At 47.3% G+C, this 20,005-nt stretch overlaps 2 protein-coding genes across 6 annotated transcripts in view; both read left to right on the top strand.

Annotated features, from left to right (window-relative positions):
* rpl38 (ribosomal protein L38) overlaps nt 1-20,005 on the top strand; it is a 134,003-nt gene that overhangs the window by 75,322 nt on the left and 38,676 nt on the right. The window lies entirely within an intron of this gene.
* kif19 (kinesin family member 19) overlaps nt 1-20,005 on the top strand; it is a 48,886-nt gene that overhangs the window by 1,052 nt on the left and 27,829 nt on the right. For 3 of the 5 annotated variants that reach the window (XM_056430741.1, XM_056430739.1, XM_056430740.1), the window contains one exon: nt 4,703-4,783. In XM_056430741.1, coding sequence (XP_056286716.1) covers nt 4,703-4,783 — 81 coding nt within the window. Of the gene's footprint in view, nt 1-2,054; nt 2,184-2,260; nt 2,446-4,702; nt 4,784-20,005 lie in introns of those variants that run through there. The other 2 variants (XM_056430742.1, XM_056430743.1) reach the window with 2 other exon arrangements.

Here is a 20,005-nt window from a genome sequence, read left to right as displayed (position 1 = left end):
GAGATAGATGTTTAATTTACTTGGCAAGTAAACTGCTTTGAGCCATTCCGCTAATTGTGTTTTCCATTCGAGTAAACAACGACAGGGATGGTTATGACGGCCACAGTTATATGCCAGCAGCGGAAGGCCGTCTTAGATAGATAGATAGATAGATATATACTTTATTAATCCCCAAGGGGAAATTTGTCGAGCCAGTAGCAGCAACACACAAGAATAAAAAAACAAAACACAAAATATAAGAAGGGTTAGGGTGATCTGGCAAGAGGTGAACTGTTGTAGCGCCTCATAGCCGTCGGCAGGAATGTTCTCCTGTATCTGTCCTTGTGGCAGCGGAGCGTGAGGAGGCGTCTGGAGAAAGTACTCCTCTGTCCCTGTAGGAGGTGGTGGAGAGGGTGGTCCGGGTTGTCCAATATGGACACCAGTTTCTTCAACGTCCTCCTCTCCACCACCTGTTCCAGGTGCTCCAGCTGGCAGCCGATGATGGAGCCAGCCTTCCTAACCAGTTTGTTAAGGCGGCTGGTGTCACCGGCTCGATGCTGCTCCCCAGCAGACAATGGCAAAGTGCAGCACACTGGCCACAACCGACTGGTAGAATAACTCCAGCATCTTGCTGCACACGTTGAAGGATCGAAGCTTTCTCAGGAAAAGAGTCGACTCATCCCTTCTTGTACACAGCGTTGATGTTGGCCTTCCAGTTCAGTCGGCTGTCGATGGAGCGCCCAGGTACTTGTACTCCTCCACCATGTCCACGTCCACTCCCAGGACACTCAGAGGTGTAGGAGCTGTCGCCTTCCTCCTGAAGTCCACCACCATCTCTCTGGTCTTGGGCCACAGGTCAGCCGCAGGTGGTTCTCATCGCCCACTTTACAAAGTCACTCACCACTGCCCTGTACTCCTCCTCCCGTCCATCCCTAATACACCCGACCACTGCAGATCATCAGAGTACTTTGCAGATGGCATGACTCGTGTTGTACTGGAAGTCACTGGTGTACAGGGTGAAGAGGAAGGTACAGAACAGTTCCTGTGGGTTCAACATCACTGACCACCGCTTTACAGCACACGCCCATTCTGACAAACTGTGGTCTGCCTGTGAGGTAGTCAGTGATCCAGGAGATGGTGGTCTGGACCCACTGCCACTCGCAGCTTCTCACTCAGCAGCAGTGGCTGGATGGTGTTAAATGCACTGGAGAAGTCAAAAGTGACTCTCACAGAGACACGGTTCCATCCAGGTGCGACTGAGCTCTGCAGCAGGTAGATGATGGCGCGTCCACTCCCACATGAGGCTGGTAAGCAAATTGCAGAGGGTCCACGAGATTTCACCTGCGGCGGAGGTGGGCCAAGACCAGCCTCTCCAGCACCTTCATCACATGGGAGGTGAGGCGACGGTCGGTAGTCGTTGAGGCCAGATGGTGTTGACTTCTTTGGGACAGGGACCAGGCACGCGTCTTCCACAGCACTGACTTCCCCAGCCTCAGGCTGAGGTTGAGGCGCTGCAGGACACCAGACAGCTGGGTGGCGAGGTCTTTAGGACCCTGGGGCTGATGCCATCAGGACCTTCAGCTCTGCGCTGGTGTAGTTTCTCCAGCTGTCTTCTCACCTGGTCAGTCGTCACAGAGAGTGGGAGGTGGAGGAGCCCATTGTTATTGAGGGCTCGGTGGATGTGCAGCTCAGCAGGGGGACAGAGGGAGGAGGTGTTTGGGAGGTGTGATGTGGAGGAGACAGGAGAGGGGTGTGAACTGAACCTATTGAAAAAACAGTTCAGCTGTTGGCCCTCTCCAGGAGCCCCTGGCTGTCTCCTCCACCTTGAAGCCAGTATAATAGGAAGTAGTTGTTTCAATGAGTTTAACTCTGGTTGGTGTTCCGCGGAATTCCAAGGACAACGGCGTACAGGCGCGCGCACACTATCTCACACACACGCACGCACACTCCCGCGCGCACACATAGCAACCCGCAGCAGCGGGGCAGCGGAGAGGAGCGAGGAGGACAGACCGACGGAGGGACGGACCGACGGGACGTGACTAGCAGGTGGGCAGCAGCCGTTGCATCGTTGTCTCCTCCGCGGCTCAGCCGCCTGGTACATGAACCCGCGCGCGTGGGAACGAGGAGTCTGACCGTCGACGCACTTTTTAAGACAGACGAAGAGAGGAAGGAGCGAAGGAAGGAGGCGAGGGAGGAGACACAAGGTGAGCTGGGGGGACTGAGAGTAACAGGTGGTGAAGTGAGAGCGACGCGTCGCGGCTGTTGTCAGAGTCCATTAAAGCGAGTTATTGGTTGAGGCAGGTGTGCTTTTATGTTTAATTTGTGTATTCCTCCTCTCAGGAGTTGACATGCAGGTACCGACAGCGAGGAGGAGGAGGGTCCAGTGTCCCGCGTGCTGGTGACTGTCTTCAGCCTTCACCAGGTGGCCATGAAGGACACGGGGAGTCAAAGGAGCACCAACTAACGGTGAGTTCACACTCCGCCGTGTCGTCTCCCATGTCGCTCTTTAACTCGCGGAGTGTTATCCTTTAGGTGAGACGACAGTTGTGGGCTTTGCACGAGTGTGAGTCTGCTGTCAGCGGCCAAGAACCGTGAACTTTATGGCCATGTGTACAGAAAACGAGCCCAGAAATGTGCTGATGTCCGTGAACGCCTCATTATCAACAATCTAGATGCAACCCAATACATTTGGGCCATACCGTTTGCTCACGTAATGCCCGTAAGGTCCAGGCTTGTTTCTGGTTGACACGGTTTGTAAATGTTGTTATTGAGGTTATAGTTATATTTCTTTAAGAAGTGATTCTCATTGTTTCTCCCGTTGACATGCAAGAGGGGAAACCCACAAAGACAATAGGGTCTCTGTGCGGATCACATGCAGGTGCTCTTTGGATCCTTCAAGTGGACTGTGCTTTTGTGTTTATCTCGTGAATTGGTGGAATACGGTCACCTTAAAAAATCATGTGTGCACAATTAGAATGAATACCCAAGGCAAAACAAAAAATAAGTGTGCCATAGATTATTATAGTAGGAACATGCATTGGCTACATTTTTAAAAATCGTATTCCACTGATACAATGAGTCATTCACAAGAGTAAATGAGGGAAACACCTGTGGATATAATGCAGTGTCGTACGACACCACAGCATATATGGTATGCCTCTATAACTGTGAACAAAAAAAAACATGAACAGTTTTCATGCTTTGGAAAATATATTTTTCGGGTATTTTTGGATTCGTTTTTTTCAATAACTAGATGTTTTATTTTCCGAACAACATCCATTGTCGGTGTCATGCACGGCGTGCACTGTGTTCTGCAGCTCATACCTGAATAATTGAAGGGGCTGTTTCAGTTGCCTGGCCTCTCCCTTGTGTAATACTCTTTCTACAGGGTGCTGACGGAGAGCACGCTGTATTATTCCCCTTTGCATTCCCCCGTTTAACTGCTCTGTGTGTGGGTCACATGCACATGAGCCTCTGGGTAGAGGACACCGCTGCTGTGATTGTCATCTGCTGTTTTCATCTCATTTGTTTCCATGAAAAAAGCTTTTTTTATTGATCTCTGTATGTTTTCATAGAAAGAAACCTTGCAAGTAGATAAAGTATTAAAAAAGGCAGGCTGTGCATTTGTGTATTAATGTACTAATAATACAATTCTCCCCTCAATTGGTGGTTTTGTATCTGCCAAATAATAGATAGTGTTAAAAAAGGAAGACGAATTCTATCTCTGAAATTACTGCTGTTTGTTTGCGTGTGTGATTGTTGCTAAATGTCACTGCTCCGATTAGTTCTTGATAAATTGATGTTAATCAGGCTGTGAAATAATTAAATGTGGAGTTTAATTGGATAGTCAACCCATTCATCCTATCTACCACATCCCCGGTCCACACACACACATTCATCCTCATAATTACGTCTAAACAATTTTGAGTTTCCAAGTAACCTAACTTAGGCTACCGTCAGTATGAGCACAATTCCCTTTAAATGTGAGTATTTATTATCTGGCTGACTGGGGGAAAAAATGAAATATTACACCCTGTGCTTGACATTTAAAATATGAAGAACTTTCATCTTGCACTTTCATGAATTTGGGCAACTCTGGAGAGATTAATTGTTTCTGAAATAATCAAAACTCCATATTGACGAGGATATCTCGACTTTTAGTCCTTACCCGTGGTCAAGCTTTGATAAGCCTACATCTCCCTTAATGCAATGCAGTATTACATTTATTTTTTTAGATCATCTCTGTCCACTTATTTGTCCACATCTTTCAAATTCTACACCATCTTTTACTGTCTAACATTGAATGGGCTAACATCTCAAAGATAATCTCAACGTTCGGGTTATTTAATACATTATTCACCTGGTTTCACAACTTGTAAACAAACAAAAAAATGAGAAAAAGTTCTCCTTTGAGAAAGCACAAGTATTTTCACATGTACGCTGCTCCTGGTGGATGAAGCCATATCCTCTCCTGTACCACACTCTCCTCCAGCTCAGAACAAGTATCATAAGTCCTCTCAACACAGTGTCCAATTACTCCTCTAGCGACAACTGCATCCACCCAGACTCCATTTGTCTTAGAAGCTCGTACTATTACGTTCTTCCCACGCATCACGGCAAAGTTCAATACATATGTTGTTTTTTTTACAAAAATTTCAGGAAATGTAATAGTTCTATCCTGATTGAATTCAAGGAGGAATAAAATGCACTCTTTGTGCCGCAGGTTGCCTTGAGGATCCGACCCCTCAGCGATGCCGAGCAGGAGGAGGCGGCTACGGTCGTGGCCCACAGAGTGGACGACCAGGTGAGTTGGCCGTCCCTCTATTCTACCGCTGTGTGTGTGTGTGTGTGTGTGTGTGTTAGTAACCTGTTCACCCCTGTGCACATACAGTATGCATGCACGTGAGTGAGTGATGGGGTCAGTGAGCTGTTGTCTCTGGTTCAGAAGCCTCTTCCTGTCTGTGATGAAGCTGCACAGATAAGGTGTCTGCAGGCACCTCTGTAATGCCAACATCTCCTTTATTTAGAAATAAACAACAACTCCCATGTGAAGCTCAAATGTCATATTTCATTCAATTATGACTGAATGCTGGATGACTCAGACCTGTAGCAAAGAAAGTGACCTTTCTAACGACTGATAGAAAGCTGCGAATTCTTCAGTAGGCAGACGGCTGAAAGCTTCGCCACAGTGACTGAAAGCCTGGGGTCTAACTGGACATCAACAACAAGTTGTGTAACGCTTCTTCCAGAAGATATTCTGTTAGATGGTAGTAAAGTCTCCTTATTACCTTCGCATTGAAAATGCGGAAGGTTATGTTTTGATCGCCGTGTATTTATTTATTTATTTGTATGAGTGTTCCTCGCATAAGTCAAAAAGTATTAAACCGAATCGCATGAAATTTGGTGGGATGATTGGTTATTATCCGGGGACCATTTGATTAGATTTTGGTATCGATCGGGTCAAAGGTCAAGGTCATGAAAAGGTCAAAATCTTCTTTTGACCATAGCGCGGTTAATTTCTATCCAATTGACATGCAACTAATGCCAAAATGTTCATAATTCAATGCCCAATCTTGTGATATGTGAAGGTATGCGCTCTACCGAGTGCCCATTCTAGTTTATGTCTGTATTGAATCAGTTAGTTGTTTGAAACACTACTTCATCAATGTTGCCCTTTCATACCTTTGCCAGACTCACAATGGACCGTAAAAGAATAACAAAAACGATAAATTGATCTTCGTATAACCCACAATGCAACGTGACCAACAAGTGTTCCGGGAATAGCGCGTTATCATAGTAACAGCTCATGCAGTTTTACATAGAGATGAGTAGCAGCTACAAGGGTCTGGTAAGTTCACTCTTTACTAATTCTCCGCCCACACATTTTTATTTTAAACTCGTCCTCCGCTCAACACTTGATGCAAAGTCCCAGGCTCAACACAGCTCCCTTCTGGAGCCACACAAGGCTTTTTACACCACTTGCGTCCACATGCCCGAGACCTGTTAGCAGACTTTAATGTGTTCAATCACTTGACCTTCTACAGGCATTTAATTCATACCAATCAGCTGTTGCTATTTCCCAGAGTGAAGTTTGTTCTGAGTACATATTTTTGTGCTTCGGGAGGAAACTCTTGTAAGATCAGTCTCGAAATGTGTTTGCTTTTCAGACATTAATGCCACCCTGTGCATAAACTACACTCAACACATATTTATGGACCAGTTCTGCTGTTGTATTGTTGCTGCTGCTAACTAAATATCACTGGTTATTGCCCCCCAGTGCTTCGCTCGCTCAAACACACCATCCTCCACACCAGCCTTCACTCATTTTTAATTCAACCTAAGACGTTGCTGTTGCTAACTGCCCGTTGTTGCTGTAGCTTCTTTTGCTGTTGCGGCCATCACTGCATCGCTATCCGTAATCGCATCGATGAGTGGCACAAAGTAATTAGGATTTGCATACTATCCGTGAAATGAGGGCTCCGTCAGAGACTGATGATCCTCGGGTCCTCAGGTCCTCGTCATGACCGGGCATTTCCTCCGGCGATTAATTGCCGACCAGAAAATGAATTGACAACGATTTTAAGTATCAATACATTAATGAAGTACTTTTTTTTAAAGCGAAAACATTTCAATTGTTATTTTTTTCTATTTTTTAAACATTCTTTAGGCCAAGTGATCAACAAAATATTTAGTGGAATTATAGATAATGAAAGTAATACATAAGACAAGACGAAAAGAAAAAAAACAGGCAATACTCACAAAATGAAGCCTGACTGTTCACTCAGTCTTGTTTTGTTTTCACCCCTGCTCAATATGAGATAGATGTTTAATTTATTTGGCAAGTAAACTGCTTTGAGCCATTCCGCTAATTGTGTTTTCCATTCGAGTAAACAAGGACAGGGATGGTTATGACGGCCACAGTTATATGCCAGCAGCGGAAGGCCGTCTTAGATAGATAGATAGATAGATATATACTTTATTAATCCAGCAACACAAGAATAAAAACAAAACACAAAATATAAGAAGGGTTAGGGTGATCTGGCAAGAGAACTGTTGCCGGCAGGAATGTTCTCCTGTATCTGTCCTAGCGGAGCGTGAGGAGACGCCTGAGAAAGTACCTCTGTCCCTGTAGGAGGTGGTGGAGAGGGTGGTCCGGGTTGTCCAATATGACACCAGTTTCTTCAACGCCTCTCACCCACCTGTTCCAGGTGCTCCAGCTGGCAGCCATGATGGAGCCAGCCTTCCTAACCAGTTTGTTAAGACGGCTGGTGCTGCTCCCCAGCAGACAATGGCAAAGTGCAGCACATGCCACAACCGACTGGTAGAATAACTCCAACATCTTGCTGCACACGTTGAAGGATCGAAGCTTTCTCAGGAAAAAGAGTCGACTCATCCTCTTGTACACAGCGTTGATGTTGGCCTTCCAGTTCAGTCGGCTGTCGATGGAGACGCCCAGGTACTTGTACTCCTCCACCATGTCCACGTCCACCCCTCGCCTCCGAAGTCCACCACCATCTCTGGTCTTGGCCACGCTCAGCCGCAGGTGGTTCTCAGCCCACTTTACAAAGTCACTCACCACTGCCCTGTACCTCCTCCCGTCCATCCCTAATACACCACCACTGCAGAGTCATCAGAGTACTTGCAGATGGCATGACCGTGTTGTACTGGAAGTCACTGTACAGGGTGAAGAGGAAGGAGACAGAACAGTTCACCACCGCTCCAGACAGCACACGCCCCATTCTGACAAACTGTGGTCTGCCTGTGAGGTAGTCAGTGATCCAGGCCACACCGCCACCTGCAGCTTCTCACTCAGCAGCAGTGGCTGGATGGTGTTAATGCACTGAGAAGTCAAAGAAAGTGACTCTCACAGAGACACCGCCAGGTGCGACTGAGCTCGCAGCAGGTAGATGATGGCGCCCCACCATGAGGCTGGTAAGCAAATTGCAGAGGGTCCAACGACGATTTCACCCTCGGAGGTGGGCCAAGACCAGCCTCCCAGCACCTTCATCACATGGGAGGTGAGGCGACCGTCGGTAGTCGTTGAGGCCAGATGGTGTTGACTTTGGGACAGGGACCAGGCACGTCTTCCACAGCACCGGGACTTCCCCAGCCTCAGGCTGAGGTTGAAGAGGCGCCAGGACACCAGACAGCTGGGTGGCGCAGGTCTTTAGGGACCCTGGGGCTGATGCCATCAGGACCTTCAGCTCTGCGCTGGGCTCCAGCTGTCTTCTCACCTGGTCAGTCACAGAGAGAGGGGAGGTGGAGCCCATTGTTATTGAGGGCTCGTGGATGTGCAGCTCAGCAGGGGACAGAGGGGAGGAGGTGTTTGGGAGGTGTGATGTGAGACAGGAGAGGGCTGTGAACTGAACCTATTGAAAAACAGTTCAGCCTGTTGGCCCTCCAGGGAGCCCTGGCTGTCTCCCTCCCACCTTGAAGCCAGTTATCTGCTCATGCCAGACCACACCTCCCTTGTTGTTCAGCTGTTTGGCCCAGCTTCCTCCTGTAGGAGTCCTTGCCTCCCTGAGCTTCACCTTTAGGTTGCGCTTGCCTCCTCAGCTCATCCCAGACCTGAAAGCAGCTTTCATGTTAAGAAGGCCTTCAGGTCCCTGGTGATCCAGGGCTTGTTGTTGGGGAAGCAGCGACAGTCCGTGATGGGATGGTGGTGTGTTCAGAACTTGATGTATTCCGTGATGCAGTCGGTCATACTGTTGATGTCCTCCTGCATGTCCACACAACACATCCCAGTCCGTTGACAAGCAGTCCTGTAGAGCGTTAGCCTCCAGAGACCACCTCCTCACAGTCCTGGTGGTCACCGCAGCCTCTTCACCAGAGGAACATACCTGTGTCAGCCGACCCAGGTCATGAGCCGAGGGGAAGTGGCGTATATGCGCCTTTGTATTAGCATACAGCAAGTCCAGAGTTTTATTGTTCCTTGTTGGGCAGTCTATGTATTGATGGAAGGTTGGCAGAGCTTTTTCCAATGTGGTGTGGTTAAAGTCACCAGTGATAGCCATGAATGCTCCAGGCTGATGATTCAGCAGAGCAGACACAGTGGAGTGGATGACAGCTTCCTCAGCGTCAGCTGATGGCCAACCACAATGGCGACGGAACTCTCGGCAACAGTACGGGCGCATCCCCGCCAACAGAATGTTCGCTGCAGAAGCGCCTTCACGCACACATGGTCCGGATGGCACCACCGCTCATTCACATAAACAGCGATCCCGCCTCTTCTTACCGCCTGTGTAGCCTCTGTCAGCCCGAACAGTTCTGCTGTGATCCGGATAGTCGTAGCCAATGCCTCAGTGAAACACAAGACTGCTCTCACGGAAGATCCTCTCAGACATTACCAGCGCCCGAGCTCATCCGCCTTATTCGCCAAAGACCTCGATCGACGGTACCGAGGGTTTGTATCTCTCGTTTTAGCCCTCCGCTTGACACCCGATCTGCAACCGCGAGCCCTTCTCCGTAGCTCCAGCGGGATCACAGGTCTGTCTCCAGGCAGAAGCTTCGCCTGCACAGCGCGATCAACTGAGCACGCGAGTAGACGACGGTCCATTGTTTTGCTGTGGCTCTATACTACGACAAAGTGAACAAAAGCCACAGTAGAATTATCGAAAAAGTAGTTATGGTCCAGTGTCCGAACTAAGACAAACGTGAAAGAAAGTGCAAAAAACAGACAATAAAAGCAAAACGCCACTACTGAAACAAGCAGCCGTTGGCACAGCGCCATGAAGAGCTTCCACGTATCCATACAAATTACAACAGAGTCCTGCAATTTGGATTGATCTATTCTAACAATGAAAAAAAACCTAATTGGATTGCTGTCCCTGGGAGGATCTTGTCCTTTGAGCCACTGTGCACAGCATGCAATGAGGTTGTTACCATGTGGCCAAACGAGAAGGAGCTCCACGAGGGCCGTCGTCACCAGCAGCCCTCTCTTCTGACCGGGCCCCTCTTGGAGACCATTTAGCAGTCCTAACAGTGTGAGTGTGGGATGATGACAAGGGAGTGCAGATGATTATGAGCCGGCAGCCCGCCGAGGTGTCTCTCTCCCTGGAGGCTGACTGAGATGGTGTTGGCCATACAGGTGGTGGACGGACGAATCCGGAGGAGTAACAGCGGACCTGGCGGCTCAGAGTTTCCTCGGCGTAACAGCGCTGGATGGAAAACTTCTCAAAACCGATAATCCACGGTGCTGAGACACGACTTGTTTGTCTTCTCAGAAGTAATCGAATTACGCCGAGTCTTAAGGACAGCATCAGCACTTCTGTCTGCCATGACATCATTAAAATAGGCTTGGACACATGGGGATTAGAGCATAGCGGTAGGCAGGTGCAAATGATGCTGACACAGACACCATAACAAGGCTTTGTTATTGTCTCCAGCACAACCAAAGCTCAGCCGGAGATAAAACACGTTTTGTTGTGTGTCTCCTGTTGATTTTATACCTGAATAGCGTAGTTCATGTTGTATTTTGTACGTGGAGATCATTACAAACCGACAGATATGCTGTATGGTCTCCAAGGGGTCGTATCAGGTCCACTCAGGCATGTTTACCGGGAAGGATTAGCGGCTTGCTTTTATTAAGACGGAGTGGTTGAGTGAATCTGTGTTCATCTACATTTAGAGAGAGTCTGTACTCTACCTGCAGACCCTTCCACAGGCCGTCGCTCCACAAACACCCAACACGGTGCACTGGTGACTTTGGCATGTCGCGCTCAGACAGATGAGCAGGGTGCTCGTGGCTCACTGGAAACAGACATCTTGAAGCTGACTAAGCCGGCAGTGATGAGCTCATGGGATGGGTTTTAGATCAGGTTAAGCCTTCTGCCACCTGCTCTCTCTCTCTCTCTCTCTCTCTGATGTCGGAAAGAAGGAAACTATAACAATTTAGATCAACGTTCCGGCCGGCTCTGTAAAGAGAGGGATATTAAGAAACCAGCGCAACCAGTGTTGTCTGGGAAACCATGGGCAGTTAAAAACGACCAAAGAACCACTTTTGAGACCACATTGGGTTTCGCAATGAATGGACACCAGAACATTTTATTTTGAAACTTATTTAATGTTTTTAAAAAAGAGGAGAAACAAGTTTTTTTAGAGTAGAAACAGGCAATTGTGAATGTTTTTCAAAAGGCGTGTTTGGTCCTCATGCCCAGCATGTTCTGGTCCCTGCTTGTGGCTGTATTAACGCACGATGACACTGCAATGTGACAAAGGGTTAACGCTGTTGCAGTAACAATAACAACCTGTGTCGAGGACGTTGGAAGTCTTAAAACCTTTGACTGAAAGAGTTGGTCACCTCTCCTTAAGCCCTCATGTACTCGTCATTAGACGGGATAACGTATCAGAGTTAGCGACACACTGCAGAATACCCTTCATTCAAAGCGACTCTTTTAGCTCCGGTGTGTTTACACAGAAAGGTTTCTTATTATCGCTCGGTCTTGCCAGCGGAGATGGAGTCAGGGCAGTAATCACGTCTATAAATGTGTTCAAACACATGTTGCTCTCAGCGTCTCGTAGGACAGAGTGTTTACAGCCTGCAGGATGCGTCTCACGGAGCACTCCAACTCGTTGAGCATGTCTTGCTGCGCTATCAGTAGCACACAGTGGGAAATGCTTTATGGCGAGGCCTCGTCTCCATGGAGACACACAGACGAGGTCGGCGCCATTGTTTGTTTGTTTTTGTATTTATACGCGTCCCTCAGTCGTAAAGTCCTATGCATGGAAAAAGAGGGCGGGGGCACTTTAAGTGTCGTCACAATATATATATCACACGAGATATTGATGCTTGGGTTTCATGGTCGTCTCTTCAGAGCGATAATTCCGTTGTGTGCCGATAACGGAGGAGAGAAAAGACCTTCTTCATAACAACGAGAGGACTAGAGACTGAAAAATACTTTTCAACCATGTATTCATCCGTGTGTTTATGTGAATAACCCGTGAGGCCTGTGATTCATCCTGATCCCTGATGTCAGCCAGCAGGCAAACAACTAAAGTGCCCGGTCCAAGTACAATGAATGCCATGAACACATCTTCTGCTTTTCCGGAGTACAATTCCCCTCTTTTCAGTGCTCCGTGTAGAGTTCTCTCAGTGATGGGAGTTTAACGTTGCCTTCACCTGGAGAAGCTGCGCTGGAGTTCGCCTGATTCTTCCTGGAAAACATACTTTTGTGAATGAGAAAGGCGTTCGCCAAATGATATGCAATTTGCTGCTCTCGAATGTAAAATATATTATGATCATGACATCACATGTAATCTTCACAGCAATACTAAATAGATATGAGCTGTTTAACCTACAAACACGGTTTTGTTTTTACACGAAAGACGAGACATTTTTGACCAATTCCAGGCCGAAATGTCCTCGCGGGCAGTGGACAATGATGTGCAAAAACTGTGAAAAGTTTAATGAATAAATATGAAAAAATGGAGTTTGTCCATACAGTCTTTGTTTAACGATGCAGAGCGTTTGAAAAGCCCCACGGTTGAACAAGAGAGGGAACGGAACTACAAATAACGTGCCCCTCTTAGCTGTGAAGATTTAACCTCCACCTCTAGGGAGAGAGTCAGAAATGAGACCTGAACCCGGAATGAAGGAGTGAGCACGAAGCACGAAAGAGTTTATTTTGGCTCACGAGCGTGAGCTAGTTCTACTTCATTCTCCTTTCTCCCGAGGTCAACATGTCAACACAAATGGACCATCTGACCCCGGAAGGTGGCACATCTTCGCTTTGCAAATGTCCTCCTGACTCCACTTGTACTTCTGATGACACTCTTCATCTCCGATTCCTCGGAGCTCCGCCCCTCCCTGGAGTCTCGTTTACAAACGAGGGCTGCGGTGTGTGTGTCGGTCTGCGCATGGTTCGTGCGAGTTGTGCGTGATCCCTCTCAATGCCCTGCCTGCTCTTCCACTCCTAATCTCGCTGAGAGGGCAGGGCGTGGCGGCTCACCACGAGCGGCCTGTGAAGGAGACTAGACGCCGGAGTGGCCCCGCTGGGAGTTCTTCTAAACAGCTTTTAGCACTCAAGGAAACACACGTTTTGCGTCTGACTAACCCCTCTAGGAGCTCAGCTCGGCCTTTGCTGTAAAGACCAAGATACACCGAGGAATCACAATGAGTTTATTAGGCAATTAAAAAAAACGGTCTAATATAATCGAGGTGTTACAAACCCACCCTGTGTCCTTGGGAGCACCGTGGGTCATTGTGCAGTCCGTGGGGGGGTTGGGGGAAAGGAAGGAACTTCCCAAAGGGCTTTGGCTGGAACCTCATCAACTAATTATGTTGCAGATTACGTAAGCATCTTTTCCATTTCAGGGGACAAGCGTCCACGTGAACGGAGCAGATCCTTTGGGTTGTGTGCTCGGTTCCGTGTAACAGAATCAGGAGCGCAGTACTCAGGCAGGGAGGGGTCAATCGTGACATAGCCAAGAGGTCGTAAGTTGATTCCCTACAACAACCCAGGTGCATGTGGTCGTCAATCGTCCTCTCTGAATCCCCTAAAGACACAGGCAAATTGAACTGAATGAGAGCTAAACAAATGCCCTGTGAATATGAAATGTGAACGGAGGAGTTGTGAGGAACAGAGTGTGGTGGGTTGGGGGAGCAACACGTGGCACCGAGGACGGATTTGCAGCGACGCTGCGGAGCGTGTTTACGAAGACGGCGTCTCCCAGAAGTCCCCGGTTTGGAGGCAGCAGTGGGAGTCAATCTCTCAGGGTGCTTTCTCCGTCATACCCCAGTCATAACAACATGTTTGTCTGGCGAGGCACATACATGAGACGAACACCAGGAACGATGGAAGTGTATTCAGGAAGTAGTGCGACCCGGAAGGAAGCAGTGGCGGAGCAGAACAAGATGAGTCATGAGCCTTATTGTGTTTAGTTGTGAGTTCTGCATCCAGAAATATATTATAAACTAGAACGGGCACTCGGTAGAGCGCATACCTTCGCATATCACAAGATTGGGCATTGAATTATGAACATGTTGGCATTAGTTGCATGCCAATTGGATACAAATTGACCGTGCTATGGTAAAAAGAAGATTTTGACCTTTCCATGACTTTGACCCGATCGATCCCAAAATCTAATCAAATGGTCCCCGGATAATAACCAATCATCCCACCAAATTTCATGCGATTCGGTTGAAAACTTTTTTTGTTATGCGAGGAACACGCATACAAATAAATAAATAAATACACGGCGATCAAAACATAACCTTCCGCATTTTCAATGCGAAGGTAATAACCACTGGGACATAATCAAGACCGTACAATTGTACAAACATAGACCTGAAACACAATGCAAACATGCTACCCGCACACTCAACACTTAATGTGCTCCGGATATCTTGAGGGGACACTTAATGTCGGCACTCAAACCCCACTTTGTGTGTCTGTTTTTCATCTCTCCGACAATTTTGTTTTCCGCGTCGCGAGCTTTGCCGTCTCATGGGGCGGTTCTTTATTCTGGTACGTGAGATCTTTCATCTTCGGAAAAGAGAGTGCTGGGTATTTTCAAAACCTGCTGGAACGTTCTGTGACCGCCAAAGACACAAAGCTACTCTGGATCACCAATGGCTGCTTTTGTGTTCCACAGAGACGACATGTGCCACTTTGTCGTGTCTGATGGAAGCAAATCGGACGAATACGCCTGTAAATATGAGACTGTCGACGATCACTCTGCCGCTACCGACGTCAGTACGCGTGAACATGTTAACGTGACACTGTGAAGACCCCCCACAGGGCATTACTTACCCAAAGTGTGTGTTGTTACACAATATAATAGATTAAAGGAAGAAAGACGATCTATAATGAGAGATCTATATATAATTATAAGGGGTATATCATAATGCTGTCATTTTTATTTTCGTAAGCGTTAATGGCGGGGGACATTAGTCTGCGCCGCATTTTAAAATGCCATTTTTTCCAAGATTAAAATACTGTGTCCCCTTTCCTCCTAAACCTATTATTCTAAAATATTCTCCATGAGTCTTTTCTGCTATTCTGTGTGATCGTAATAATCTGTATAGTTGTTGAGGTGTGACCGTAGCTGATTCCTTTTAAAGCCCCTGAAAGTCATTTATTTAATTATTAATCAGTATAAGATAAGTCTTCTGTTTTATTGAAATGCAACAACAAATAAATCATTCACCATTTTTGCAGTCAGTTGCCTAGCAACGGTGTTCTCGCGACTTCGTCCACCTGAAAGGGATACGGACCGACTTCCATATCCAAATGAGCAGCTCGCATGTTTCATTTGAAGCCAGCCGATATTCCCGTTTCACTGCTGCTCTGCTGCAACTGTTGAGTGCTCACACTTGTTGCTCATCAAATCATACGAATTGTTATGACCACGTTTGCATGTCCGGAGTAACTGGAAGGAGCTTGTGTATATAGGTCATAATTCATCTATAATATATATTTGTGTTGCTGTGAAAACATCTTCAAACGACTGTATTCATTCAAGTTTCTCACCAACGCCATTTTACGAGATTACATGTGAACTCATCGTGATTACGTTATAATTCACCCCTTTCCCGATGCTCATTTTCACTGAAAAGAGCCTGAACGCATCCTATTGTAACCGAATGCAACCTCCGTTCGTTGGCCGTTAGTGGTGCTGTTATCTTGAAATAGCTCTCCTTGTTTACAATGTAACATTATCAGAGATCCAAAAGTAGAAAAGCATAAATGCTGATGTCCTCATCGCATATTTGACTGAATATCGGTGGACAACGATTGTCAGTAACAAAACTTGATCTCACACTGTGGCGGTTAACGTTAAACTGTGTAAATCCGCGGTTCACATTGACCCTGAAAGGGGATTGTGGTGCGTTACAGCACGAGTGTGTGTGTTTGTTGTTGTCTTGGTAATTGCCGATTGTGCTAGTTTGTGTGTTGAGGCCAGCCTCTGAACTCAAGGTCATGTCTGACCTCTAATAGCCAGTGTCTTGCATTGAGCTCGTGATCCTGGCTGCTGCTGTACCCTTGGATGTGTGTTGTTTGCGATTGCGCCGAGTGGATAAATAATAGCTTTGCTGCTCATTAGTCTAATTGCTTCGGCGATTGTCTTCATTCATTTGCAGGATATCTCAAAACTTTTTAAAATGCGTTATAAATATCGATTCAAGTTGCTGCAAAAGGCCGAGAAAGAAGTTTGTGATACTTTTTGCACTTGTTTGAAATAGAAACACCTGACACATGAACATTATTATTTGATTTTTAAAGGGGACATTACTGGACCCCCCACATCTTCACACTGAACTGAGATCCCCTGGGGAGTTCCAATCAATTGCATTCATGAATGACAAATGACTGCATTGTTCCTCTTATCCTTTGCAAGCAGCTGTGCCCGTGCTCTTCAATAATACATCCGTGCGACATGGTTCAAAACGGAAATAACGAAGGTAATGAGCACGGAAGGAGAAAAAAAGAAAAGAGAAACATTGACAGGTTGCCGAAAGAAAGAAGGAAAGAAAGAAAATCAATGCGTGTCAGCCTGTTCTCGATCTTTAAGGACCTGTTGCTGCGTTGCACAACGTGCTGGGTGTGTGCGTCCGCAGGTGCACACATGAGTGTCTGAGTCTGAATTACAGCTGACTGTCCCGATCTGGCATTCGATTGCCACAGCGTCACCGCCAGCGTCGGCCTAGACGTCTTGAGTGACCACAAATGAAGAGCAGAGCTCGCCATCAAGCACCGAGTATCAGGTACGCCGTGATCCAGCACACACACACACACCAACGATCACGGAGAGCCCCCGGAACGGGATATGCAGTCGCATTGTTGGGGTGCTGAGAGGTCAGCGCTGAGGTTTTCTATCAGGTAACCAGCCGCAATTGTGCCCGTTGGACTTTCCAAAGCTTCAGTTGCTTTCCTGAAAGGTCGCCCCGTTAAGGTCACAGCTTACACCCGATTGCTTTTTTGTGTGTGATCTCGATCCATTCTTCTTCGCGGTATTCTTGACCCAGCAAATGAATGTCATTGCTAAACGACTCTCTGGTTATGCCATTGTGCAACCCAGAGATACGGGTGGATGGGTGGATGGGGACAGGGGGGGATTAAACTATTTCTCCACCTTTACATCGCACTCTTCTGTCAATAACCAAATCTATTTATATTTCTAAATTTATAGAATTATAACATGTTCACACAAATTCAGGGGCAACAAGTCGCATGGAGATACGATGGAATACGATGGTGTCTCTGGGGAAAGACCAGATGCACTTTAGATATAACACACTGATACATGACCCACGGTTAAACGCCTGTGTCTTAATCTCTCCAATACATGCACGTTCAACCCTATTAGCTTGTTAAAAAAAGAAAAGGTTGTAACCTCATGACCTTTTGAAAGCAAAGCAATAAAGACAAGACACGCGTGTAAGCTTTAAATGTGTGCACAGGTGGTATCGCTCCGATTCAGAAGCATTCTCCATCGACAGTCTTGCTGTCTTTGGGTTTTATTTTCTTAATTGTATCAGGCTTGGAGCAGCATGTGTCGCTGTTAAGTGGTCATTTATCTTCTTGTTAATTACACTTAAAATGTTGAACAAGATATGTCTTCAGTTTCTCTCCAAGCCTTACCTGTCGGCAGTGAGAGCAGATGGATGTTTGGGATGATCATGGAGAATAGATACTTTAGTGGTACAAGACAGGGAACCATTAAGGCAACTTATAATTGTGTTATTACAGTATTGAGTGACGGCCAGTGAACAGCAGGCCCTTACTATGATTGAGATTTCCAATTGTTATTTTGACACTTTACTAGTGATCCGAGCCATCATGCAGGTGAAATGAAACCAGTGCCTATAAAAGGTAGCTGATGTCTACGCGACTGCTGACTTTTGTTGGTCGTCTTGGCAGCCTTTGTCTCTTGGCACACGATCGTGGAGCAGCGGGTCAGGCAGAACCAACCAGGGCCGGCTGGCTCGTGAAACCGTACCACACCCAGGCTTTGAATTATGGATCTGCGGCGCTGTAATCAGCCATGTGGCCAACCCAGTGGAGCCAGCTGCTCCAACGACCAGAACAGCAGGTCCCGTTGATTAGAAAAGTCATCAGCCGGGAAAGGTGCCGGGGCAAAGGGTGCTCCATCGCACCCCACGGCTTTTTATGGCTTTGCCGTAACTCCATCCCGCTAATTGGTTTCATGTCGCCGCATAACCACGCTGCTGTTTTGACTTTGGCTGATCGTTGTGGGGATATGAATATTTTACGAGTCTCTTTTTTTCTTCTTTCATAGCCACGGTGTGACCATTTGTTTCGTCCCCCCGGGGTTACGTTACAGTTGAGACGAGCCCCCGGCCTCGTCCAAATGCAAAGTGGCTTTCGCTCGTGGTGTCCATTTACAGCGTGATTAGAAATGACACAGCGTTTACAGACGCTGTCGACCAGGAAATTGCTTTCCTTTTCTCCTCAGGTGGGTCTCGGGTCCCTCAGGTCCGCTCGAGTCAACACTGATAGTTTAGTGCCGGTCTGGAGTGATTCAGCAGTCAATGGAAAAGGGCCGATCGGTCCCAGAAGAAAAGAGCAACTAGACCCAATTTGGATCGCTGCAGGAAATCTGACCTCAGCTGGACCTTAATTGAGAACTTTCTTTGTCTCGTAAAGATCGATGTTAACAAGCTGGACCAGCGAACCAGTCACTGCGTTCCCGAACAACTGCAGGTATAGAGTGGCGTAAGGTCAAATATAATTACCATCATGGACGTTTTGGAAATCACACTGAAGACTCACACTTCTATCTCTTTTTCTGTTTCTATTTTGTAGTGTAGGAGTTTCCACTGTCACATGATTATCGAGCAAAATCTGCCTGGACTGGCTTTCAACATCTGAAGTTTAAACGATGCATATGAGGTTATATTCTTTTTTGGCTCTCTTCGAAGGCGGTCGCATTTTTCTTCCCTCTCCTCCCCATGACCTTCCCTTCCCTGCTTGGCTCCTATCGTCATGTCTTGTCTTGTTTTATACTTGAGAGACTCTCTCAGCATCGCTCTTCGAACTAAAAACCATGGACCTGATCAACTGGTCTCTTAACGAAATTGACACCGTCTTCTCGACGAGAAGCTCGGGTTCGGGGGAACCTGCCTGCCGGACGGTGTTGCTGGTTACACCATGGACGCTGCGGGGAAGTGGCGTGTCGCAGCCTAGCAGCCCTTTCCGTGGAGGACGAAGACATCTACCTATTCGGAACTATGATTACAGGATTTCTGCTGATTGGAGTTGGTGCTGTCCTGGCTTATCGGAAAATTATGAAACGGTGACAGCTGTTAAAAGCCCCTAAGGCTGCCCGACATGATTGACGCTTGGGTAGAGTTACACTCAGACTGTGGCATTAAACCGGCCAGAATGATAACATCGTGAGAAGCTGACGGCCTTGCAAATGAAATTGGACTCATTTGAAAATCCTATTTGGGAGGAAATGGAGGATAGTGGTTGCGCAAATTCTAATGCAGCTACTGAAGACCAAACAACCTAATCTTATCTGCTGCCCTCTACCAGGACGGCCTTGGCCAAGGCCAAGCATTGAACAACAACTCCCCAAGATCACTGAAGCGAGAACCTCTCTCATTCCCTTCCCCCGATCCACAGACACCTGTGGTTGTTTTCTCCCCAGGACCCTTCAAGGCCACCTCGGTGGTCATGAAATGCTTTGAGAGGCTGATAAAGGACTACATCTGCGCCTTCCTCCCTTCCTCCATGGACCCGCTACAGTTTGCTTATCGCCCAAACAGATCCACTTGATGATGCTGTTCCTCAGGCAGCTGCACACCACACTCTCTCATCTTGGACAGCCAGAGGGGGGCTATGTGAGACTGCTGTTAACTATTGATTATAGTTCAGCTTTCAACACCATAGTCCCTCCAGACTGGCCGGGCAAGCTGATTGAGCTGGGACTTGAACACCCCTGTGTGCTTGATCCTGGACTTCCTGACCGCCAGGCCACAGGTGGTCAGGGTGGGCAGACATTACCTCCAAACCTCACCTCTGAACACAGGATCCTCCAGGGTTATGTCCTCAGCCCCTCA

Source organism: Pseudoliparis swirei, chromosome 13 (assembly GCF_029220125.1).
Source record: "Pseudoliparis swirei isolate HS2019 ecotype Mariana Trench chromosome 13, NWPU_hadal_v1, whole genome shotgun sequence".
Lineage (NCBI taxonomy): Eukaryota > Metazoa > Chordata > Actinopteri > Perciformes > Liparidae > Pseudoliparis > Pseudoliparis swirei.
The sequence above is the reverse complement of the archived record's forward strand: the minus strand, read 5'-3'. Positions and strand labels throughout refer to the sequence as shown.